Raw genomic sequence first — 15,014 nt, forward strand, 5'->3', positions numbered from 1 at the left:
TTGGGGTCATCAGCAGACCTGCAGCCTCTGCCATATCACACCCTTGCCAGATCATTTATGAAAATGTTAAACAAGATCGGTCTAGAGATAAGTCCGGGGAGCCCCGACTGTTTAGATTTCTCCATCGAAAGAAATGCCTGAGTTTCAGGTCAGGTGGCTTCACTTTGAGGATCAGTATGAGGCAGTTTTCAATTTTTTTTGCCCCATCTAGTTTCTGCTTTGCACTTGCCCTGCCCATAGTGTGGGGCTTCCCTTGGCATTACTCACTCCCCAATCTTGAAAGACTCCTGGTCCTCTGAGGCAATCTCTTTGTTTTTTTTTTTTTTTAAGCCTGTAACACTTTTTATTTCCCCAGATAGCCTCTCTCTCGGGTCTTTTGTCCTGTTCGTCAACTATGATCGTTTCTCTGAATAAATCAAGCCAACCAATCGACTCTCTTGAGCTGTCAGAATCATGCCTATAGGAGCCTTTTGTCAGGTGGTCAAAAAATATTAGGTTAAAAGGGAGTCTTTTCTATGTTTCTTGTCGGTTAGGCATAAAGAATCTCTGCAGGGCTAGTTCGGCCACACCTGCAGGAAGCCTCTGACTCAATGTTTTGGTTCAAACCTCTTAGGGTGTTCCTCTACCTGGCAGCAGAAAGAACATTTTCCGGGCAAATGAACATTATCTGTTGTGAGTAAATCCTTCCGATGCTGAAAACATTAGATTCTGTGGTTACCCCTTCAGAGGAAGCTCCGACTGTGTTAGCAAACCTGGGAGAGCAGCTGGGCTGGGAGCGCCCCAGTTCACACAGAGTGGTGGAGCCACAGTTCTTTCCTCCAGAGTCTATTGCGTTTAGCTAATATGGCTTCATTTGTGAAAAGACTTTCTAGATACGTGTGGTTAAGAATGCTTGTTAAAGGAAATACCCTCACACATTTCTACATCTGCCATCCCGTTTCAGCCATTAGCTAATCTCATTCTAAGTCAAAGAAGCCAGGCAAAGAGGAGGAGGCACCGCTGAACTAATTGAACTCTAATTGTTTTTGAGACATGGTGGGATTAATGGATGAGGTCAAAGCAGAAAGTAAATATTTGGGGTATCGTCATGATCGTTAAGTCATCAACTTTGCCCTTCTTTTTCCCAATTAGAAAATAATTTGACTGGTGTATTGGTTATGAGTGCAGGTGGCCTCAAGTAACAGGAAAACCCTAGCACAGAAGCTTAACAAATAGACATTTATTCTTTTCACATGTGAAGCCTGGAGGCCAGGGGTCCAGTCTTGGTTCAGTGGAAGTTCTGTCTCGCAGGCTGCTTTGCCTCTGCTCTGCTGTCATTAGTATGGTGGCTTATTGCCTTAGGATGACATCATTGCTGCTGCACCCCTGTGATTGGGGAATGGAAAAGGTGGAAGGGCAAAAGTCTAAGGGCTGTGCCAGCAAAATCTCTCTATACCAGAAACACCAGTAACACTGCTGGGAAGACTTCTATGCATGCCTCATGGCCAGAACTGGGCACCTGGCCTCTCCTGGCTGATCACTAGCTCAGGGGAATGAGAAAACCATGCCTGGTTGAGAGCAATGTGTCCTCTGGGGCTGGGGCAGGGCCTGGCTATGCTCATAAACACATTTGGGTTCTGTTATTAGGAAAGAAGGGACTTGGATAGGCAATCTGTCCAATAGGTGGGGCGATGGTTGTGATAGGAAATTTATAAGGTCGTAATAGGAAATGGCTGTCAACTCAGTGACTTTTGGTTTACCTCAGATTTTGTGTCAGTCATCAGCACAGTTTCCTTTCGTGTCTGTCTTTTCCTATTATCCTGGTATATAGATAAGGCTACTAATACGTGGCATTCTTTATGTAAAATTTGAGATCATTCACTTAATTGTCACTCACATTGTAAAATTCATTAGAAATACAATATGAGTGACAATGAGCAAAAAATACATGTCTGTGTGTCTTTTAAATAAAGACCAAAGAAAGGAATGGAGACCACACTTAAGACTGAACTCTGCATGCATAGCAAAGGAAGTAAATACTTCACCCTTATCCTGTGTTTCTGTCCCGAACATTCTCCTCGGGTCACAGCTTATCAGGGGCCTGTAGTCATGGCACATACCGCTCAGGGAAGAATGTGACTGTGACAGGGAAAAGATGGTGGCAAAAGATCCAAATAATGAGCCTAATGATAAGTTATTTTCTCTCACACTTAATTATATAACGGAGTTACTTTTTTTTTCTCCTTATGATCAAAATAGCCTACTATTTATCATACTGCCATTAACGATTTAATTACTAGCAACTGAGGAAGGTGATTTGCAGAGACCTAAAATTATGGCTAATCTCTGAGAAGAAAAAAAAAAGTAATTTAGTGCTCAGATAAGATAAATATGTTCTAATGCTGATTTCATGAATAAAGCAAGTGTTTAATGTGGTAGGCATCTGCTATCTGAGAGTCACAGCAGTGAAATATGGTATTTAGAAATAACTTACTGTGTTCCTGTCTGGTCATACCTCAGGTCCAATACTGCCCCTCAGATCAGGCTTGCATTTGGTAAAATCTCCATCTAAGCTTAGTGTGTAACATCAATATTGGTCATGTCTTTTAAGAACCAGGTAGTATATACAATTAAACTTCACTTTTAGGTTATAATTAGGGAGAGCATATAATTTATCATCTGAACTGGGACACATTTTTCACTCTAAGTATTTACAGTCTTGGGTGGATAAACATGAGTTTATTACAGGGTGACACAACTTTTAGCAAATTACCTTCATCCTTTCAACTAGTCAGAAGTTTTGCCTCCCCAGTTTTCAGACTGGACGGCAATTAGTGTTGACCGTGGGATGACATTTTTAGGTCCTTCTCCATAGTTCCTGACTTCCTTTTGGCTCCAGACAGGTTTTCCCCAGAGTAACAATTCTGGCCTCTGCCCAAGGGGAAAGAAGTGACTCATTTTACTAGTGAGTTCGAGAGAAGAAGTGAGCATGCTCAGCTAAACCTCTGAATTTTGTCTTGCCCATCTGCCTACCCATAGCAAGGAGGCATTCTGGAATGATCTCCACCATGTGACAAGCTTTCTGGGCGGGTTCTGCTCTTGTTGGGGGAGAGGAGAAGGAAGAGGGTGCTCATAAGTTGGGTAAATTTGATTTGAGTAGAATTAATTAGTAACAGGAAGCCCATTGTGGCCACAATTTAAGCTTCTTCCTCTAATCCAGCATATATAGGTAATGATGCTAATAGTAATCTCTATTTGTTTAATTTCTGCCTCCACTTCTTAATGAGTTACATCTGTCCTGATGACTATTTGTTTTAAACCTAGAGGTCAGAAGCTGTGTTTCTCTCTTACCATAGGCTTCACTGTTATGGTCAGTGGCTTGAAAGTAACAATAAACCAGGACATTTGTTCAAAGGAAATGGAGAATGTTTAAGAATTATGCTGAGCAAGCTGGGCAGACAGGGCCCATAGTCACAGTCGTTCCAATATACCCGGTCCTTGACAGTAACTGGACCCCAGCTCATCTAAGGAACACTTTTGCCTTCCTATGCTCATCACCTTTACTGTGCTGTGCTGGGTATCAGTGTATTTGCTCTGGCTTGTTTTGAGCATCATTCCACATTTGAGTATTTACTTCAGAAAGTGGACTTTGGCAAGTTAATTCTTCTCTTCAAAAAAGGAACATTAAAATTGTTTTTCTTCTCTTCTTATGTAAATATTCTCTTTTAGATCCATTATAAAGAAGAGTATAAAAAGTCTAAGGGCAAGTGTACATTTGTGACTGACACTCCTATGCTAAACCACGTAAAAAATATTGGCGCTTATATTTCTGAGGTAAGGTATCAAAACTTGCAAAATAGCTTGCATTTTCTTTTTCTATGTATGTGGATAGACATTTGTGCATTAAATTTAGAGAATAGTATTTTTGAAAGCACAACTGAACATTGGAATATCTGTACAATCTGTAATATATGCTGTCAATTAACTGGTGTAAATTGATATATTTTACTGTCTATGGTTGATATACTTTATTATATATGTCTATATTTTGATTCCACCCCTTTCTTATTTATGTAGAAGTACTCTTGGAAAGGGATATTTTTATTCAATAACTAGAAAGTACTGGCAAAATAGTTCGTTTTAGAAGTTCCATTATTTTATTTTCTAACAGACTTATTAGGTATAAATTATTGAATATCATTTTAAAAATAAGTAAAATTTACCAGCTGATTCCATTAAAAGTGGTATCTTTAGTAAATAATTTTAAATCAATTTAACCTATTTTGAGTAGGGGATCAGTTTAACAGAGATACCCATTCTGAAACCATAGAGTGAGAAATGCGCTACATTCATTTTCCACCTGAAAAATCAGTCTCTTTCCGAGAGCATTTAGAACCACTGTTCATGTCCCATTAAAAAGCACGAGGTTAACAGTGATGGCAGTGATGAGGCATTTCTGTAGTCTGAATACGTCACTTAGAAGAGAGAAACTTGAGAATGAATCAAGTAGTGTTGTAAATGACTGACCTCTAGTGTTTTGTAAGTTACCTTTGAAACAGATCAGCATGATATTCTCGGGATTATTTCTGCTAACATGAAAACATTTTGAAGAAAATTGGTAAATTGTCTTTTATTAAGTACCAAAATTTAAAGAGTTGTGGGAACACAAGGCTTACACAGGATATATGCTCGATAAATCAACGCTCCAGTCCAGCTCCGAGTGGGAGTAGGATCAGAGTTGTAAACATGTGAGGAAAAACACAGTTTTGTTTCTTTGTGTGAGCTGTTACTTTTCCTCTGCAGAGAAATTCTTGGCGTTTGTAATTAGTAATTGAGTCTTTTTCCTGAAGGAGTTAAGTGCAGAATGAAAAAAATGGAAGTGGGCAATCTGTTGTGTTGCTTTGGACCTGTTTCCCAAGAGGAAATGGCGAATGAGTGTTTCTCTTTTTTTGAGTAAGGATTGAGATCGCTTAGAGACAGTGCAGACTGGAGGTGGGAAGCTGCAGAAACAGCAAAAAAGCCCGCTGACCACCCGTCGTGGTAGAAGGAGGGTAAGATGACTTCGATAAAGGAATGCTGTCTTTGCATTCAGGTTCTAGCCAGGAGAGTCTAAGGACTTGTACTTTCTGGAATATCTCATTGTTCTTAGGTTTTTCTTCACTGATCCAACATATGAAACTGTCAATTCATGCAAATAGATGTACTTTGAGAAATGTACATGGGTTTAAATAGAATAATAGTCATTATTTTCTTGTGTGTGTCTTTTAACATTTTCTCCATGGTGAATTGGATTTATTGGTCTCTTTTCCAAATATATTTATCAGGTCCAGTATCTACAGTTAAAATGGTGTTCCGATTTTTAAATTAATTCTGTCTGAAGAAAGTTTCTTTTTATTCTCTTTCAGTAGTCACAGTAAAAAAGAAAGGAATGGTTATTTTTTTCTTTTCTTTCTTCCCTCTAGGCAAAATACAAAGGCACCATTAAGGCAGACCTTTCCAATTCTCTTTATAAGCAGATGCCAGCAACGATTGACAGTGTCTTTGCAAGAGAAGTTACGAAGCTTCAGAGCGAGGTGTGATTTCCTAAATTATATATATTATGTAGATCAAATGTATAATCTAATATGAATTATTTAGCATGTTTAAAAAGTTGTTTGTCTTAGATATTAAATGAAAGATAGAAGCGACTGATATTTCATGTGCTGCTGTCAGTAGTCCCTGATGGAATCGCAGGAAATGGAAGGGACGTGCAAGTTTATTGTGGTCACGTGATGCTGTTTTTCCTAGTCTCCTTCACTGCTATTAATAGAACAGATTTTAATCCTATTCAGACAATTTACTTAGATTAAAATCTTATAGCAAATATTAAACTAGTTTCCTATTTAACGTGATCTCTAAGTGGAGAACATTCCAGTAGCTTATTAAAAGTCACATAAAGATTGTTTAAACAACCTAAGTGTCCATTGATGAATGAAGGGGTAAAGAAGACGTGGTATATATACACAATGGAATACTACTCAGCCACAAAAAAGAATGAAATCTTGCCACTTGCCACGACATGGATGGAATTTGAGGGTATTATACTAAATGAAATAAGTCAGACAGAGAAAGACAAATACCATATGATTTCTCTTATATGTGGACTCTAAAAACCAAACCAAACCCAACCCAACCCAACCCCTACCCATAGATACAGAGAACAGATTGGTGGTTACCAGAGAGGAAGGGGTGAAATGGGTGAAGGGCATTTAGAATTACGAACTTCCAGTTATAAAATAAAGTCATGAGGATGTAAAGTACAGCATGGGGAATATAGTCAATAATATTGTATGACCTTTATAAGGTGATAGACCGTAACTAGACTTATTGTGGTGATCATTTCACAATGTATGCAAATGTTGAATCACTGTGTTATACACCTGAAACTAACATAATACTGTGTGTTAAGTACACCTCAAAAAAAAGTCACATAAAGAGTTAATGGTTAGATTCGGGAGCCACAAGTCTCTGCTCCATCAATGAGACAAGTGGTTCCAGAACTTCTTTTCTGTGGATTGTGTTTTTGGCTTAGAATATCGCAGGCTCCCCGAAAGAGCCTCTATCAGGTGGAAATGGCCATTTTAGTGATTGCAGGTTGCAGATGAACCTAAGAACTGTCATCACATAAACTCATTTTGATTCCACAAAAGTTTAGAAGTAATTGTCCTTTAATAGTACAGCAACACGTAAGAAATTCTTAATGCATTTAACCTATTGTAGTTCTTAAAACAGAATTTCAAAATAGAATATTTCACCTCTTTCTCACTCAATTTATTTTCTTGTTTTCTTCAGGGCATAATCTGATTTTTTTGGGTTACTTTATTAATCTATTACTGGGCTCCCTTAGAGAGCAAGGACCTCATCTGTCTTGTTTCCTGCCCTTCCCCTGAGCTTAGGACAGTCCCTGGCACACAGAAAGTGTTCCTTAAATACTTGTAAAATGAACCATTGTTTTTTTTAATTTAAAGAAATTGAATACAAATTTTAAAAAATTACTTGTAAAATGAATTTTTGTTCAATTTATTAATTTCCTTTCCAAGAAAATGTTTCCTTTGACATAGTTTATATTTTTCATGCTACATTTTAGGTTAATAATAATAGCCAACACATAGAAATGCTTACTATGTGTCAGGTACTGTTCTATGCATTTTACATATATTTATATCATTTAATCCTCACAACTCCATGAAGTAGGCTTATTTTGGAGATGTGGAAAGTGAAGCACAGAGAGGTTAAGTAACTTGCCCAAGGTCATACAGCAAATAAATGGCAGAGCCCGCACGTGAACGTGGATAAGTGGCTCCAGAGTCTGGGTTCTTATCTGTACTGTATCACCTCTTTCTTACCATTTCTACCCTTCTTTGTCTTATTAAACAAGTTACTTCTTTCTCTAGAATCTTTTAGCTTTTTTTTTGTGAGGGAGATTGGCCCTGAGCTAACGTCTGTTGCCAATCTTCCTCTTTTTGCTTGAGGAAGATTGTCGCTGAGCTAACATCTGTGCCATTCTTCCTCTCTTTTACCTGGGACACCCCTACAGCACGGCTTGACAAGCAGTGCTAGGTCCGCACCTGGGATCTGAACCTATGAACCCAGGCTGCCAAAGCGGAGCATGTGAACTTAACCACTATGCCACCGGGCCAGCCCCTCTTTTTACTTTTAAGTAGAGGATACCTACATAACTTTAAAATAGTCTGAAAATAGATCACTTTTGAAAAATACTGAGCATAGTTGTCCTCTGCAGAACATCTTTAAGTACTTCATTATTACAAGTTTAAATGTCCACTGTGTACCAACTTGGCAGCAAGCTAATCTCAGCTGTGCAACATGAGGCTAAAAATATATGCTGTCGGGATTCTGCATGGCTGACCATGACTAATAGGCCCTTTTTTCTTCCTGCCAACATCTGGTCACCTAGCCACTTGCTGATAGTATGGACTACTTTATAAAGCAAATAATTACAACACAACACTTGATAGGTGACAAGCAGCAATTATGCAATAAAGAAAGAAGAGAAACAATCTATTCTTATCTTTATTCTTACTTGGGAAGGTACCATTTTGAGATATTTACATCCTCATTGCTTTGGACGCGCACAACTTTTCTCACGTTTTTATGGCATAAACAGGTCTATAGAACACAGATATGTGCAAGATACAACTTAACATGAAAAAGAATCCATATTGTATATTTCGGAATCTATCTTTTTTTTTTTTCCAGACTAGGTTATCCTTACATTATTGCCGTGTATTATCCCATAGTAGACTGTGCACTCTGGGAAAGATATGTGTGTGCTCTGCAGCAGCAGCACTGCCCACTGCTGTAACTAGTCATTGAACTCGTTAGAAAGGACAAACCTGGGTTCTGAATAATGTATCTATTTCAAAGATTTATGTAATTGTAATGACATTGCTTTCGATTTATATAAATCAATTTTATTATTGTTAATATTGCAATTCTCAGAGCTTACCTGGTAATAAGACAGGCAAGAAAGTAGAACTATTTGACAGTGTCTGTGATAATGAAAGAACTAACCCTTTATTGTCTCCAAATCGTATCAGATCGGTGGTAACCTAAATTAAAGTATTAGGCAAATTTTGAAATCTAATGGTCTTCTGAGTTCTAATGAAAAGTCTCCTAAACTTTCGACATTGGAACAAAATATTATGTTGAAATCAATTTGCCAACATTCTCAGATGCTTACATTCAGCCTAGAGTGATGGGGTGAAATTGGCAAGGTTAATATTCCTTATAGAAAATGAGCGATCAGAAGAAATGCCTTTAAAAAAAAGAGAGAGAGATGTGGAGATTTTAGGAGGCCATTTTATTAGATATCTCCCATTAAAAAACTTATAAACAAAGATCACAAGGAAAGCTTCTGGAAGTGGATGGACTGTGCCATGAAGTGGTGGATCCTTCTCACCACGGCTGTTTCACGCAGAGCCTAAATAGTCCTTTATCACAAGAGTCATACAGGCTCCTCAGGCATCTGAACTGAGAAGATTATGTGAGTCTGTGTTCTTTTTTTTTCTTTTTGAGGAAGATTAGCCCTGAGCTAACATCTGCTGCCAATCCTCCTCTTTTTGCTGAGGAAGACTGGCCCTGAGCTAACATCCATGCTCATCTTCTTCTACTTTATATGTGCGACGCCTACCACAGCATAGTTGCCAAGGAGTGCCGGGTCCGCACCCGGCATCTGAACCGGCGAACCCCGGGCCGTGGAGAATCGGAACGTGTGAACTTAACTGCTGTGCCACGGGGCAGGTTCCAGAGCCTGTGTTTTTATCTGTAGTGGTCACAGTGTCCCGTTTTAGAAATTTCAGAGGTGTGTATGCTAGGGGATTAAAAGTACATTTACCTATATAGCAGTTGTAAAATATACCGTAAGTTAGAAATATATGTACATCATATATACACAACATATTTATATGAGATATAAAAATATACTAAAAGATCAAATATATAAGATAAATGTATATATCACTTACATAAGCAACTTTATATATAAAGTATATAAGACTATTGCAAGTGTCCTCCACTAGTTAGGTGTCCAGTACCATAGCAACCTTAATTCTCAAGGTATTAAAAAAACAGTATTAATCTAGGGAAATGCGACACAATAATGACAAACCCTAAGAAATCAAATTTATCAGAAAATTTATTAGCTTGACATAATTTCCCATTAGCTATTTTAAGGATGAAAATTAATATGATAAATTAAAGTTCAGCTGCCTCCAATTTGATGTAATCTTAATTCTAAAGCAGTCCTTAGTAGCAGCTATAAATGAAATGACTATTTTAACGCAGCAAGTGGAAAATTACATAGCCTTTTTAAGAAAGAGTGCTTTTTAAAATAGGGTTCGATGACTCACCGTTTCTATAACCCACAAAATTATCAGCCGCATTGGTTACATTTATAAAGTCACAAGTACGATAGACTAAAATACAAAATAAATCAGGCATCCAGCAAAAAGGAGATAGGCATAGACTAGCATTTTTTATTTAAGAAGAAGGAACAACTCTCAAAGAAGTTTTTCTTGGCTTACTAGGCTTGGCCCCTCGTTAAACTCCTCCTCGCTCTTTGCAAAGTTATAATATAGAATGTAATGGAACTGAGATAATGGACTTTCTCAGCCCAAATGGAGGTTCTTAATGCGTTTCCTGCTTAACATAATTAATTGGTGAAATTTAAAGATATACTCATCAGAATTGGATATCCTGATGGATTAAATCGATGGACAGACTCAAACAAGATGAATTATTCCTGGAATAATGTAATGTGCTGCATGTGAGTCCTAGTAATCAACCAGATACACAAGATTGGATGTGGGAACAGGGCTGAGCAAGACTGAACAAGATTGAAGGGTATTAGTTGACAGAAATCTCAGCATAGCCATCAAAAGGAAAACGTGATCTCTGAATGCATTAATAGCGTGTAGCATATGAGAGATGATACCCTGGGTTAAATTGAACAATTCTAATTAGGATAAGTCAGATCATATCTGGAACATTGTGGCACCTTAAGAAAGAGATGGATAAATTGGAATTTGCTCTGAGGAGAGCATTTAGGGGATACGGGGGTTCAGAGCCTTTACCCATGCAGACAGTCTGGAGGAGTGGAAGTCATTGACGGCTGTATTCCACGTTGGAAGTTGTGTCCTGCGAGCCAGCCTCTTCCTTCATGGCCAGGTAGATACAGCTCTGGGCGTGCAGATTGAGGTTTCATTGAAAGAGGACGTTTGTATCAGAGCTCTCAAAATTCAGACTGTGATGTCCCAGCTTGAGTTCTCTTTCAGTAGAAGTTTTCAAGAAAAACTCAGTGGGGGAGCCAGAGAAGGGTTTAAACAGTGATGGTTGGACTAGACGGCTTTCCTTTTTTATGCTCAGATTTGATGATTTTATTTTTAAAAATTAGTTGTGTAATTATTGCTTTAATCCTTTGGACAATTATAGTATCTAAGTTAAATGAGTGGTTAATTCTGTTTATTAAAACCTATAAGGAGCTCAAGTTCATGAAAATGTTTAATAAACTCATTTGCTTATTCACTAAACACTTATTGCATTTCTACTCTCTGTCATTCACTAAGATAGGCACAGGATATGAACAGATGTCTAAGATGCAGCCACAGCTCTCAAGGAGCTCATGTTGGTGAAAAGTTTTCCCTTAAGTTTAACCGTGTCCTTTTTCATTGAAAATTAGATCTTCTTTTGTTCTTGATGAACACTGTTCTAATTTTTCTTTTTAGGTTGCCTTTATTCTCTTGTGCCAAATAGTTCTAACTCTGTTTAATATCTTTTTATTAAACTTTTAACATATATTTGAAATTAATTTTAAAATAATTCATTCATTTATTCCTGGTTTATTCTCATTCATTCAGTTATTCAGTCATTTATTTATTCACTCATTGAGCAAATATTACTGCTGCTTACTTTATGCCGGGCTCTATTCTGGGTTCTCAGCACTCAGTGAATTAGAGTTATGTTCTAGTAAGGGCAGACAGAAAAGAAATAATTGTACAAAAATGAAATGAGGTAAGTAAAAATTGTGAAGGAAATAAATAGGATAATGGCATAGCCTGAAAGTAAGGGGATAGTTTGTTTGCTGTCTTTGGGCCTTCCTTAATTTCTAACTCTGTTGTTGAGTTTCGTTGCTTCTACTTCTGAAGTAATCATTCTCGTGCCTTCTGTCCATCCAAGTGTGCAACAAATTTAACTTGGCGGTAATGGATGGCATTGGTATGATGCTCATTACTCCAATGGGGCTTGACATATCTGAGAATTCTGCCTGCATGTTATATTTTCTCCCAAAGCTTATGGCATTTAATGAGGTTTATATTATATTGTAGCAGTGCCTACATAAAAATCATAACAGTTAATTAAAAAATGAACAATTCACTTTTAAATTTCTAATCATTTCCCCCACTTTGTCAGTTGCTTTCCCAAGATTTAAACCTTGGACAAATTGACCCTAAAACCTTGTGCATGTGAAAGATTTCCCAAAACCGTATCTGAAATTTAAGCTGGATGAATACCAGAAGTGATTTCAGCATATGGTCAAGGACTTGAAATAAATGACAGAGGTAGAATTAGGACTCTGAATTGAAGCACTAACATTTAAGTATTGTGTATACTATTTTGTTATGGATGCTTAGGCAAATTTGACCATCAGTGGTGGTATTCAAATATATAAAATCCTAGCGAAACACTGCAACATAACAGGTAAGAATTTAGTACACCTCTAAATGAAACTAACAATAATTTGTGTGTGTGTGTTTTTTTAAGATTGCCTACAAGCAGAAACACAATGCTGCCAAAGGAATCTCTGATTATGCCCGTATGAAGGAGCCACCTGAGACCAGACATGCCATGGAGGTCAATAAACACCAGAGTAATGTAAGGAAGCCATTCCTCATGGTTTTCTGGAAAATTGTAGTCAACCCCCATCAGGGATAATGGATATGTTGTTGAAACTTAAATAATGCAACTCGTGTTCAAGAAGGACTTTCAAATTTCTTTGATTTTTGTCTCAGTGTTTAGCCAGAAGTACATCTGAATTATTCTGTCAATACTCATTAGAACCTTGTGGAATGCCTTTAAAATGTCAGGGACTTGCAGACATTGGAAATTCTGCTTTGAACAAGACACGTGGATCCTTGGGAACTATTGGGTTATTAACATTTCCTAGAGCTTCCTTGACTAGATGGTGAAGAGCCCACAATTTTCAGTCTAGAATTGCAGAAGGACTGCTTGAAAGAGCATCAGAAATCAATGGCCCAGGGAAGACTCGTTCACAAACACTAGCAAGATTGTACACCACTGCTCTTTCTTTTGAAATGCTTGTGGGGGGCAAAGTGGCAGACTTAAGGAAGAGGAAAGCAATGGATGCCTAATGGCTGGTTTAGAAGCAGAAGCAAAGTGGGAGGAAGTGAGCCTGTAGAAAACGAATTTCTTCTTTAGTTGTAAGGTAGCAGGTACATCAAAGCTTTCATGTGTTTGCTCAATTACCACCACTATCCTGGTAGCCTTGAAGAATCATTTCCTCCTGAAATCTCAGGGAAAGCTTATTTATCTTCCCATCCTGAATTCTCTGCTCTCTAGAAGGAACATAGAAACTGTTGGTCAGGTTTTTCATGGCTTAGAATCAGTTGAGATAAAGCATCTGACCTAGTTGGGTCAAGAAATTTCCTTTTTTTGAAAAGTACCTGAAGCATCTCTGTCATCTCACATGGGATCTGTCCCCCTACTTAGTTCTCTTACTGATGATGCTTTGCTGACTCTGTGCCCCCAGAGCTGCAGCTGTGCAGTCTTTCTTTGCAGGATGGCAACAGTTATCTGATCTTAAATTGCAATAGGTCACTGCTTAGTTAAAACTAAGTGAGGTTTTACATTTTAATCCAAATGCATAAACGTATGCAAATACCAAAGCACTTTTCTAAGACCCTTTAAGATTGATAAGAGATGAAGAAGCTACATGTCTGTAATTACTAGCAAGGTCATTTTAGGGGATGCTTTATACGAATAGTTTGCTTACAGAATGACTATAATAATCACAATAACCACCACTTAGCAAGGACTGCCGGGTACCAGGAACTGTGCCAAGACTTTGATCATTTCCGATTCTCTCGAAACCCCTGTGCTCATTCCCATTTTGTAGATGAGGAAAATGAGACTGAAGAATCAAACTTTCAAGTCCAATCTTTCTGTTATGCCCTGCTGCCTCCCTCTTAAAGGTCCCTGGATATTGGTCAAGATTTTAAATGAAATTTTCAAAAAGGAGCACAAAACAGGTTATCATACTTCACATCAGCGGATTCAGTGCACTGCAGGAAGGAAGATGGTGGTGGTGGTCTGGGGAGGGGATTGGCATTACAACCGATCCTCGGGAGGCCCTTTCTAACTCTATAATTCAATGAAATTCAAATACGGAAGTTCCTTATCATATAACTGGGGTTATTATTTTAACTCTGCCTTTTCTTTTAAAAGGTCTTTGATTGAGGGATTGAGGGAATAAAGTATAAAGCCCTTTTCTCTTCCATTCAATACTGTGTACTTATGGGAGAAGGATCTATTTACTTACACGCCTCTGTCTACTCGGTTCAACCTTTACATGCAAAGTTTGTACATATAATAGGATTTAGAAAGTGTTTAAGACTATTTACTCAGATTTAAAGTGAGAATGATATTTGTATTCTACCTGTGAAGAAGTTGATATTCCTCTAGAGTCAAGGCACTTACAATAATACATTTGTTGTCCCTACAGTATGAAATTTAAACATAGGTCTTGAAAGCCACAGGAAAGTAAGTCCATCTCTTGGTTCAGTAGGAAAAGCTACAGCATCTCCATCAAAGATGAAAAACCGTGTTTCCCATAAACTTCAGCCCAGTGAGACTCATTTGCAGAGAATTTACTAATAGAAATATCCTTTCATAACATGGAATGTCACTTTACACTATGCCTAGGAATGACTTAATTGAATTTAAAATAAAATGTGTCATCACGTGTGCATCTGATTTACCTAGAAACAATGCAAGTCAGCATCTCTGCTTACCTTCTTCTGTCTCCACCAAAATCAAGTCAGCTTTCTAATATCTCTTAGAGAACCAAGAAACTGGGGCAATTACAGTTCAAACCTTTTAATTTCTACCTTCTTTCTGCTCAACCCTTTTATTAGAACATTCATCAATGGGCCAAAGGGAATGGTTTTTTTTCCTTCTCAGAACTATTCTCTCTTGTATATCTTTAGAGAAGTGAATAAGCAGAAGAGGTTGGGGGAGAGGGTTCTTTGTGACTGGCCAGCTGAATTTTCACCTCTGAATAACTGAGAGTTCCAAGGGGACAAGTATTCTGGTGGCAGTAGTAGTCTCTCTTGTCACCCCAACATTCAGTGATCACGAAACAGGGAAAAAAATTATTTCTCAGAATATCCTCTACTGTGACATGTAACAGAAAAGAAATTTGGAGTCAGGCCAGGGTTAAAATGCTTGCTTTGCCACGTGTT

The 15,014-nt window shown here is 37.9% G+C and overlaps 1 protein-coding gene across 6 annotated transcripts in view; it reads left to right on the forward strand.

The window, feature by feature from the left end:
* NEBL (nebulette) overlaps window positions 1-15,014 on the forward strand; it is a 108,834-nt gene that overhangs the window by 3,865 nt on the left and 89,955 nt on the right. For 4 of the 6 annotated variants that reach the window (XM_046679841.1, XM_046679846.1, XM_046679845.1 and 1 more), the window contains exons 3-5: window positions 3,709-3,813; window positions 5,442-5,552; window positions 12,298-12,408. In XM_046679841.1, the coding sequence (XP_046535797.1) occupies window positions 3,709-3,813; window positions 5,442-5,552; window positions 12,298-12,408 (327 nt within the window). Of the gene's footprint in view, window positions 1-3,708; window positions 3,814-4,937; window positions 5,031-5,441; window positions 5,553-12,297; window positions 12,409-15,014 lie in introns of those variants that run through there. The other 2 variants (XM_046679847.1, XM_046679843.1) reach the window with 2 other exon arrangements.

This window comes from Equus quagga, chromosome 12 (assembly GCF_021613505.1).
Source record: "Equus quagga isolate Etosha38 chromosome 12, UCLA_HA_Equagga_1.0, whole genome shotgun sequence".
Lineage (NCBI taxonomy): Eukaryota > Metazoa > Chordata > Mammalia > Perissodactyla > Equidae > Equus > Equus quagga.